This window comes from Typopeltis vanoorti, chromosome 17 (assembly GCF_054136105.1).
Source record: "Typopeltis vanoorti isolate ZY-2024b chromosome 17, IOZ_Tvanoo_1.0, whole genome shotgun sequence".
Classification (NCBI taxonomy): Eukaryota; Metazoa; Arthropoda; class Arachnida; order Uropygi; family Thelyphonidae; genus Typopeltis; species Typopeltis vanoorti.
Genome location: NC_143565.1, coordinates 72,989,493 through 73,001,594, shown reverse-complemented (window position 1 = coordinate 73,001,594; position 12,102 = coordinate 72,989,493). Strand labels below are relative to the sequence as shown.

General features: G+C 33.4%; 1 protein-coding gene across 1 annotated transcript in view; it reads right to left on the bottom strand.

Moving 5' to 3' along the window:
• The window catches only part of LOC150097489 (cell adhesion molecule Dscam1-like), a 396,227-nt gene that overhangs the window by 82,529 nt on the left and 301,596 nt on the right, over positions 1 to 12,102 (bottom strand). Inside the window, exons 7-9 of the mRNA XM_090407275.1 lie at positions 8,526 to 8,936; positions 4,834 to 4,995; positions 4,368 to 4,655 (exon numbers count right to left, since the gene is read on the bottom strand). Of these exons, the coding sequence (XP_090263401.1) occupies positions 4,368 to 4,655; positions 4,834 to 4,995; positions 8,526 to 8,936 (861 nt within the window). The remainder of the gene's footprint in view (positions 1 to 4,367; positions 4,656 to 4,833; positions 4,996 to 8,525; positions 8,937 to 12,102) is intronic.

Here is a 12,102-nt window from a genome sequence, read left to right as displayed (position 1 = left end):
TTTACTTTGTTTTAATATTGAAATATAAAAATACACAAACTATTCCAATATCTTTACACACACACACACACACACACACACACACACACACACACACACACACACACACACACACACACACACACACACACACACACATAATATTGATTCACTCCAACATCCCAAAGAGAAATGTTTCTCCACTTTGTTATTTGTTTTCTCATTATCTCATTATTGAAGTCATCACAAATAACTTGATAAACATTCTCTAACTTGGTTTGATTATGTTCGAAACAACGAGGTCCGTGAGCTATTATTACAATGAAAAATAAAATAATATTAAAATAGGCAGAGAACCCAGTTTTTTTAGATCCGTTTTTATAGGAAACTCTTTTCTTACGACACTGGAACGAGCCTGGCCAGTTTTATGTTCAGCATTTTGAATAATGTGTTGCATTATTTATGAAATATAAAATATAATCAAGTTACAAGCAAATATTATTATTTATTTATTTATGTACCTGCAAAATAGAGCGATTAGACAAGCATACACCTTCGGATACTTTGCTCCCTCCAGGCAGCACTAAGATAAAGAGTTTCAAACCCTCCGAATTATGGCTCTGAATTTGGAGCATTAACCATGAGCAGACTAAGCATTAACCACCAGCAAACTGTGATAGTCGATGCTTAGTCTGATATCATTTGTTCTCGAAATATCGAATTATAAGACTTGAAAATATGTGAGTAAATTTTTAAGATAAAAAAACATGAAGTAACTAACAATTGAAGTATTATATTTTACACTTTTTATGCAAACTAAAGTAAAATAAAGAAGAAAGGGAAGAAAAAAAATAAGAAACGTTTTTGCTTGAATATTTTCCGATTATATTGTCATAAACGTTCATATTTTTAAAAATCTTTTGCTACGTTTATTGGGACACTTTATTAATCACTTTATCATGTGGTGATAATGCGTGATAAGGGCTGAGAAAGAAGCAGACTGCAATTAAGAAGCGGTTGCTTAGCTATTTTTATTATTACACGTTGTTGTTACATTAAGCTTATAGTACTTTTTTTTTAAAAAAATGTCATTATATATATGTTCCTTAAGAATATATATTATATATATATTCTTAAGGAAACCTGAGGAAGATAAGAATGACTATGATTCATTCAAACTGACGTCAAAACTAGTTGAAATGCGCAACCTAAATGAGTCTACTGAGATAGCGATGAACTCTCCACACCAAACATACAACCGTCCAATCTCATTTTATTTTAATTCAGTTTTACCAAGTTCTTACAGCTTCATTAGCGAGAAAGGACCAACTATATCCATAATTTGGTCGAAGTTAGCTGCAACGCTAGGACAGTTTGAGGTGACGAAACATCCAGAGGAAAAAAGGAGATATAACTGTTTGACTTCGTCTATGCTGTTTAAAATGTACTCCAGTTTTTTTTTTTTTTTCATTAAGTGAGATGTAATTATTCAAATTTAGCAGAGTTTGTGCTGTTGAATAAAAGTGATAGATTGCTAATATTCATTATCAATTATTAACTGCGGCTCAAATTAGAAGAATTTTTATTAACAGGTTGAAGGTCGAATTTGAATTCTGATCATTTTATGTAACAAGTGATCTCATGCTCGCTAAACTACTACTGACCAATTCTTGCACGATGGACAGTAGCATTGTCTTCCATGAAACAACCGTTACCAGCTGGATAAAAAGTCCACATTGCAGGATAGACTTGATTGGAAAAAATGTTCAGATATTCCTTGAAGGACACCCAACATTCCAGCAATATAAGGGAACCCGTATCGCGCCAACAGAAAATGTCCCACGCCATGACGCCACCTCCAGAATCTTGAGTATGTTTACAAGGTTCATTGCTTCATGGGGGCAAGCTCTCTGCCTACCGACGGTTCATGGTGCACTGTGACTTGTCAGACCACATGACATTTTCCAGTACTGCAGTGTCCAACCACGTTGTTTGTTCCTGACACTACTGTACACGAACTTTCCGCTTCTTCGCAGAAATCAAAGGTTTCGTATAGGAGACTTTTATTATTGGTGCGTGTTCGTGGTGAACTATTTTTTGTAAATTTTAATTTATTTTGTTAAAATAACATATAATTATTTATTCATTTGTTTGTTTTATTTATTATATAATTATTTATTTATTTGGCATGCGACTACCAATACCAGTCATCCTCAATTCCCTGAGCGTAGTTCGGTGAACAGCCTTCATTAAATTCTTCGGACAATTGAAGGAGGTTCTGTTTGTCTGTACAAGCCTTCTCAGACAAACAACGGCAATCTCGTTCTCGATAGACTGTTTTCGGACCACACCCATGTTAAACCAGTTATGTGGGGGGGGGTTTCCCCACTGATTGTATGCAGTGTAACTATTTGCTTATTCTCTCCTAGAAGTGCTTATTGTAAACATATGAACAAACCAAATAAGTTTTATAATTTTAAACATCTGTTACAATTCCTTCCTTTTTATGGTATAAGAAACTCTTCATTATATTTCAGGATACCCGACCAGTGATCAAGGACATTAGGGTATGTGATTTTGGGTTGGATAAATTGGTTTTTAATTCTGTTTAGGTCGTAATGAATCTTCAAGTGATTTTAAACCAAAAGTAAGCCCGGCAGTATCATACAGAGGCGATTTTTTTTTTCCCTCAGCAAAAGTCAGGTTTCGTCATGAAAATTAGGTAATCATGTGAACTAACTGGACATAGTTCACTAAACATAGTTCGCAGCGCCTTAAGTTGAATGGGCTGTGATTACAAACAATTCAGCTAAACTTCTTTGTAGTGAACTTTCTCACACTAGTTTCTGTCCTCAGCATAAGGTCCTCATGTAAATAGGTCACCAAAAGACCAAATGACCAAGGTTGTGACAAGCGGTAAAAATAAAACAAACCAGATGAACACAAAAATCTGAGAGCCTATGATTCCCATAATTATAAGCCTTTGGATAATTTAAAATAAAAACAGATAACATTCGATACAAAAAAAAGGTGTAATACGTCATCTGATTAATATTTTGAAGAATTTGGAAGTTATTTTCTATTTTCTATAAACAGCTTGGTGAAATTTGTTAACAAAAAAAAAACAAAAAAAAAAAACGTATAAGTGCGTTCGATTTGAAATAAAAGAGTAAAGTAATCTTAAAATTATAGAAATCGAGGATTAAATTATTTTAAAAAAGTGTATTATTTATATAGTAATATAATTCCTTGTCACAAAAACTCAACACAGAGCCGCCATTTTGTGGTTTAATATACTGCAAACATAATTTTATTTTGTCATTAAAATGTCCCAAATGAATATAATTAAATTCTCACAAGGTAGGGAAGAATTACTGTTATTATTTAATTGGTTTTATTAGTTGAAAAGTCCAATTTTAGCAAAAAAAAGAAATTAAATAAAGTTAAATAAAATGATCATTTTAAATCTTCGTGTCGATAAAAACGGAATTGTAATTTTTATTAGGTGTTTAGAAGCTAACCACTCATGGTCATCGTCTATTCTTATATTAATCCTTACTACTTCAGAATAACGGATATCTATTTGTGAAAAAAAAAAAAAAAAAAAAAAAAAAAAACCTTACAGATATCGGAACATGCAAGAAAAATTAGAAATACCACCTACTCAATTGCGAATATTAAATTCATAAATTTTTGATGGTAAACTGTATTCATTTAAGTTTAGGCTAAATACAGTTAAGATGGCTTGTTATCGCTAACATTCTATTTAAATATTTTTAAATTTGCTTTTTTAATATGTTTAAATCTAGAAACATTAGAATATACCCTGTGGGTTTGAAACGCGCTGCCGAATTTTGAAAAGAAATCTTTCCATTTTGAATTTATTATGATAAATGCCAATAAATATTCATGATGCAGTTTCCTATGGATAGCTGATAACCCAGAAGTGCAGTATTGATTTAAGCGCAACCAAAGCTAGCGAACTGCTTCTATGTTTACTTAAACATGATGAAATCCGCTGGCGATGCATTGTTAATTAAACTTCGAGAAATTTCGATGAAACAGCACAGCCGAGAAGTATCTTCCTTTATTAAAATACAAAACAAAAAGAGGTGTCTTTAATAAACTAATAAAATTAACTTAATATTTATAAACATTGACTTATTTTCTTAAAAATAAAGTAGTAATTTATTTAATTACTACATATTATATACATATCATCTCTTACGTCAACATCATGCATGAACTAGGCTAACTTAGTTATTCTTCCTCACCCTCTAGCCATACGTATTTCAACAATCGGAGCCAATATAACACTGATAGAAGCAGGTTTCGAGATCATTATATCGTTAACCCGTTGTGTATACACTGTAAGCCTTTGCTCTTACCTTGTATAAGCATCTCTGCAGTGTGCTTGACTGAAGCGTAAGGGTTAGCAGCAACGCAGCTGTAATTTCCGTTGTGTTTCTGACTGACGCTCTCAAAAAATACCGTGGACGCAAACTGGTTTATAACCTCGACTGTTATTCCAAGTCCCGAAGGGTCAAGGGGCTTTCCATCTTTCAACCACTGGAAACTGACAGGGGGATCTCCAGCTGAGACAACACACTGGAGACTAGTACGCCTACCTTCGCGGATATGTCCAGGAAATGAGAAAGGATCAATCACAGGGCCCGCTGAAACATATAAAAATATTTCAGAACCCAAATACGATCACTCGCTCAAATAATTAGAATATTTGTAACCATAGTAATTAATAACTGTCTAAACGCTATTTTTAGCATTTTTTTAATATTTAGAAATCGTTTATACAGTTGGCAAAACAATAACAACAAAAAAGAAGCAATCGCCTACCTACAACGTAAATATCAACTTTTCCCTTAGCTGTAACCCCTCGAGGATTAGATGCCGAACACCAGTAAATCCCTTCGTCTTTCTTTCTTTCCACATAATGAATCACTAGTCTACCATCCGCTTTCAATTCATGCCTATGGCTATTCGGGAGGTTTTCTCCATCTAAGAATAAATACAATTAAGTTAGCAATTATTTTTGATGTATATTTCTAGTTATAAATGTGGATTCATAAGACAGAATACCAGCAGCATCCGAGTACTACATCAGAATTTCCATTAAAATCATGATTTATTAACTTATCTATATTAGAACTTTATAAATAAAAGTTTCGTTATATTTTAAGAAATATTGCAAGAAATGTTTATATCAGCATTTTGTTTATAGGGGTTTTACACTGAAATGGGGAATTAGTCGTGTTAATTTTTTTTTGTCAGTTTCCTGGTGATAACTGTTTAAGAATGGCACGGAAAAAAACAAACAAACAAGCAAGAGAATGTGGGACCGCAAGGATCAAAATAAACTGATCTAAAACTTGATACAATCGAAGGAAATTATTTCCTTGTATCGCGTTAAGCTTTTCATTTTCACTTTCCTAACTACTTATTTATTTTATTTTTCACTTATTTATATATTATCCAAGAAACTACTCATTTTTGTGCCCAGCAATGAATAACCGATATTTTTGTAACTGTGCTTGTCTTGAAGCATTTCTGAATTGCATAAAATTTCCTAAGGATCCGCATAGAATGTTGATCACTTATGTTTGCAAAGTCTAGTGGTATCAAAGTGAACTCTAAAAAAAAATAATAAATAAATAAAATCAAATAAAGTGAATTTTTAGACTTAGACGATTATTTCTTTTTTCATGCAAAAGTTCTAACTCTTCATAAGCAGCATTCCCCTATTTCACATTTATTATGGTGCTAAATATAATCAAGGACATTCGATTTTCTTATTTTAGAAATAAAACTAGTCTTAGTTAAATACAACTCTTCCGTAATGGTCCTTTTTTTCTCTCAAAACATATTCATGTATTTTTATCCTTTACTCCTTTCTCTATTTATGGGTATATGCAATTCAGCACAATAGCGACATGGTGTATCCTGTATCCTTGTATCCTGTACATTCCCCTTCTGAAAATTCAAATGAAGGATTTAATGAACTTTCTGGCTCTGTGAACAGATCTATCCGTTTCTGATACACCTGTGATGAATATGTGATTAAACAGTAGAAAACGAAATATCCTTTATTAAGGAATAAAACGAGGTTTCGTTTTCTACTGTTATATAAGCAAGATAAGATGTGCAATCATTCTTATCCCTAACAAGCTTTATTTGTATGTAGCCGTAAGTACCTTAAGATTATTTTTTGCTGAAATGAATTAAAGACCTAAGTTTCTTTAGGGAGAAAAACTTGCCTGTGCTAGAGATTCTCTAACTCAGGAATATGCTGAAAAAAAAGGCTAGGAAAAGTTCCTCAGTGTGATTATATTTATAGTTAATCATTTCAGGTTTTCTTTAAGCAGAATTTTGTTTCTACCTCCTAAAATTTTCTTGTACCGTGTCCGAAGGGGATTCAACCCATCTTACTCCTCTGTGTAGGCTGCAAATTAAAGTATCTCTAAAATGTAGCTGCTTACTGTTACGTGGATACGATGAATGAAAATGTTTCCCCACTCCCATACTTCCAAAAGTCTAATGATGTTTATAGTTGTAACATTCTTTCTAAATATCAATTTACTTTAATTTTTTAAATTAATTTACTGCATAATATGAGTATTTCAGAGCATAATACAGCTGTCTTATCAAAGTTGTTTAGGGGGTTTTAGAAAACGATGCTCATTCAACGTTGCAATTGCAAAAATCTTTGTTTTCCAGGTCATTTCGTTTCATGTCTTTGTTTCTTGCTTTTACTATAATCGAGTTTTAGATTCAAGATCTTGATGCACAACAGCATTCAACATTTATTACAAACTGTATTTCCTTAATGATAGTAAACGAAGAGTTCTCAATAATCAATCTCTGCAGGTACAAGTTCTCTCTTTAATTTTATTATTCAGATTTCTGTAGGTACTATAGTGATTCCGGTTGACGTTTCTGGAAGTGAACAGGAAATGAAATTAATAATTTACAAATTTAATTGATTATTTAGATGGTGGTGTTTCAACGACTCAAGCTAGCATACACGTGACTATTCTTGTTCTTAAGATCATTTCATTTTTGGGGCCTGAGTGCCTTTGACAACGCTATCTTCAGCTGGCAGTAAGTTGGCGTGTAAATAATTTATTAACTAAATAATTTAGTTGATCTCAAATAAATATGTATGAAAGACTGTATTATTTATTTTCATTCCAGTTCGGTTTACGTTTTATTCAAGAAATTTGAACACGAATCATCAAGAAGAGCGTAAGTACTAACATGAATTTAAATGCTCAGTTCGTAAAAGGTCACTCGGTATTTATCACAAAAACCTCTGGGTTTCAATCTGGCATAAAGTATGAAAAATTCTGTTTTCTCCTTAAATATTGATATAATATTAATAATAAATTTTCTTGGTATATTAATCTACTCTATAATATAAAATGATAAGCCTTTTTGTAACGTTTTTGTGTCACTTTTTTTTTGTCAAGTTATTTGAAACGTTTTGAAACTCGGGGGGCTACCCTGAGTGTCGGGTCTTCAAAATTTGAGTCATCAGAATTCAAGGAGAACTGGTCTACCAGTTCGCAACTCGGGGGGTTGGGCGCCGCAGGCACCGGGGGGGGGCACCCCTTTCGAGTCTTCAAAATTCGAGTCATCAGAATTCAAGGAGAACCGACCTACCAGTCCGCAACTCGGGGGGGGGGAGTAGGCGCCAGGGGCAAGGCACCACCCCCCTCTTCGAGTTCGAGTTTTCAAAATTCGGGTCATCACAATTCAAGAAGAACCGGCCTACCAGTCCAGAACTCTGGGGGTTGGGCGCCGTAGGCGCCAGAGGGGCGGAAGCCCTCTTTCGAGTCTTCAAAATTCGAGTCATCAGAATTCAAGGAGAACCGGCCTACCAGTCCGGAACTCGGGGGGTTTGGGCGCCGTAGGCGTCAGGGTGGCGGAACCCCCCCCCTAGTATTTAAAAATACTTTACAATTACCATTTAAAATACAGAGAATTTAAAATATAAGTGTTTTTACTTGTAGTATAATTATATATATTTTTTATTTTCATATTAATATAGAAGACATTTTTTGAATGCAGTGTTGGCATAGCCTTCTCATTGAATAATAAATGTAGATAAAGCTTCAGGGATGTCGAATAATGTGCTCAAAATCATAATGCAATGCATGAACAAATGTCAAATAAATGTATATGAATGTATTATAAATGCTATTGTAATAAATGTCGTAAGAATATTTTAATAAGAAATTTAAGTGATGAGCATCAGATCTCCATGTACTTTTTTTTGTTGTTGTTGAGGAAAGCACGGGAAACTATCATCAAGGTGACATAAGATTCCTATTGCTGCAGTAATGTCTCTAATAAAGGTCTCTAAGGGACCTTCAGTAATTAAATTAATAGCAATGGAGTTAATCATATGATACTAGAGTAATAACAGTTAACTTTTATAACAAGAAACTGATAATAAAACAAGAAATTCAGTTATCATCATCATTCATGCACATAATAAAGCATTTTGGAAGCTACGACTAATGCTTAACCTTTTTCCCAGGAGAATGTCTGCAGGGGATATCCTGCAACGGGACACCTTAGCGTTACTGTACTTCCAACAAGGGCAGTTTTGTTTCTTGTCACTCTTGCTATAGGAGGCCCAAGAACGTAAATGGATGCACGATTTGCCACTTTCCCAAACTCGCTTTCAGCATTGCAGGCGTATTCTTTGCCGTCATCTACCTTCAAGTTGGAGAGATTTAAGAAACTGTGGACAGTGCTTCCGTCCTGTGTGACAAAATCGCCTAATCTAAGTCTGTTAGAAATAGGGAGGGGTTCGTCGTCAGCATTCCAGGTGATTTTCGGAAGCGGATGACCTTTCGCCACACATCTCAGCGATAACGGAGATCCCGGGTGGAATGTTTGTTCCTCGAAGGCGGAGATTAACTGCGGAGGATCAGCTGAAAATGACAAACGGTGAAATATTAATGAAGTCTTCTAGTCACACCTGCGGCAATAACTGTGGAATATATTAAATAATAAATAAACCATCGATACAGCAGCTAACGCCAGGAACCACACCCTCGGTATTTTCTGTCAAAAGTGGTTTATTCTAAAAGGATAACGTCAGCCTTAAAGGTGTGTCTTCAGAAAGGAACAAAACAGCCGCAGAGCATTATAATCAGTAACAAGTTCCCGGATGTTCATTGATCATTAATGCGGGACTGGTATAAAGCTATAAGACACACACTTGAATTAGCGTTGGATATTCGCGTGAAAGTAATCATTTTGGTGTTTTCATTACCACTAATGACCACAGAAACTAGAATTAGGTACATTTGTTGCGATGTTTCGCTAATGTTTAACACGCTAGCCATTCTCTCTCTCTCTCTCTCTCTCTCTCTCTCTCTCTCTCTCTCTCTTTCTTTCGGATAATGGAGATTCGAAATGAGCTAGTGTCTAAATGTCAAAGAACAACTATAGTTAAAAATTCTTTAGTGGATTTGATCAATCGTTATTGTATTGCCTCTAAATAATATTGTTATTTAAAATCACGCTTTTAAGCATGTTTAAATATATCAAAAGTTCATCATTTAATATCAATCATCGTTTGTTGAAATATGTATATTATCTAAGTTTAATAATATCTAATATCATTATTTATTCAGTACAATTTATAAATGCTATGCCAATAATCAACGAATCAATGTACTCACCGCATCTGCATTCTTTTCGAGTCTTACATTCAGTTGATATTCATCAGAAGAAAAGAAATGAAGAAATGATTATTTCAAGGAATTACTGAGACTTTCATTTCAACGATATTTTAAGAAAAAACAGGAGCAAGGAAAAGTCTTTTGACGTATGGCTTTCCCTTATTATTGTAAATAAATTTTCTTTTGTAAATCATAATTAAATAATATTACTTAATTATTTTGGTAATTTCAATGTAAACACTACTCTATATTACAAACTGCCGACCTAGTTAGAGTATCTGATCCCCAACGACCTGGTTAGCTCAATGGTTAGTGTACCTGATCCCCAACATTAGGCTGATCCCCATCGTGGGCATGGATGTTTGTGATTGTCTTTAGGTAGGATATGAATTTTATTACCCAGTGTGAGACTAACATCACTCTTATAGGAGGCCTGAAGTGGTTTGAAAGAGTTCCATGTTTGGTCTCTACAGCAAGGTTTTCGAACTATGTAAAAATAAATAAACAATACAATAATATATAAAATTAATTGAAAAATAATACTTATCCGAAGTACAGCACAAATGTACTATAAGTTTAAAGAAATACCTTTCGTGAGAGGGAGCTACATAAAAAAATAAATAAATAAAAATTGTGAGTTAACGGAAGCAATCTGAACCCAAACTATGTTTTGCTCGTTTAAATTTTAAAATTAACTGATTTCTTTATTTATCATTCTGTGTAAGTATTATATTATATCTTACTGTGTGAGTTTTATTAGTAGTTTAAATAGTGATATGACTAGCGTATACTTAAACTCATTCATTTCTTTATCCAGTTTCTTTCGAAGAACTTGTATGCATATTTTGCTTTTGAAATATATATAACCCAACGATATTAAAACCTAATATGAATGTTTCCTCTTTGTACCCAGCTCAGCCATCATTCCAAGCAGCGTAATACAAGTGATATATTGGCCTTAAAATTATAAAACTTATAAACAAAGCTATGGCTGGCGGGGAAAATAATCTGAAGTTCTATATTTATTAGAAAGTCTAAATGAATAGCCTAAAATTAGTTCAAGTTTATACTATTTCCAAAACATTGCAGATTAAATAGTAAATGTGACAAAATCATTTAACAGTTACACCCCAGTAAAGACCTTTTTTTTATTTGCGACTTCCTCCACGAAAGATATAAATGTAAAGCGTATAAGTTGAGTTTAGTTTTTCAGTTTTAATTCTTCTATTTTTATTAATTTTATACAAGTTTATATTTATTTTTCACATAATCCGAAAACCCTGTTCTAGATACCAAGCATAGAACTATTAAAACACTTTAAAGTCTCCGATAATATATTATCGAAAATAATTAATTGATTTTTAATCCCTTTATGGCAGGCGAGAAATAAAAATATTTAATCACTGAAATTTTTAGTGTTCTATTTTTTACAGCATATCGAGAATTTCATTTTTAAAAACAGAAGAAAAACACCTGAAGCAGAAGAACTGCTCAATCCGCTTCTACAGTTCCCTTTCCAGTGTACTTTAAAAGCTGAATATAAGTGCTATAAACTGCTGGGAAAAAACAGAAAATATTCCATTTCGTCATCATGTCTTCAGACTGATTCTGCCCTTTACGACAAGGGAATTGAAACTTAGAGCAGTTCTTAGAAGATCTGCTTCACACAGCATTCTAAAGTATTTTTTCAAGTCAACAAGCATGTTACATATTTCTTAGTCTTTTTTTATTTTATTTTGTTTTACCTTAAAGAAGTCGCAGTTTTATTTTGTACTGAAGAAGCAATACAGACCACAGCAACAAACGAGAAAATGTTTGTAGTACATCTCATCCCATTTCGAGTATTATAAAGCATAGCTGATGGATCTTCGCTACTGAAGTCCGTAAAATGTGAACATATGTTTACTGCCCACCTAGACTTATGTCCTAGCCAGAAACAAAATCTTTTATATCCTGCATCTTTCTGTATAAGACAGATAACATAAAGATCGATTCTAAACTGACACAACTAGAACTCTTTCCTATTATTCTTGCACTTACACTACTTGAAGTGTAACCTGGCTGACTTTGATAAGTTCCGTTTCCCAAGTCGTTTTTAGAAGATGGGAAGTGAAGTCATATTTTACAATTTACTTCACAATCATTTTTCCGTAATTGGTTATACGTCTTTTTCCAAGACAGAGAAAAATGTTGTTTGACGAACATGAGTTCTATTAGATAACGCAAAAAGGTGTAGTCGGTGATTTTCTTTGAAATCAGAATGGACAGCATAAGAATAATTCAACGTACTGCTGTTATCGATATAATATATTAAGTGGTATGACTTGACTGAAAATCGCAATTAGGTTGGTCTATATATAAATTTAATAAAACGTCATATTTCTGTTATTGGTATGCTTACATAAATTAA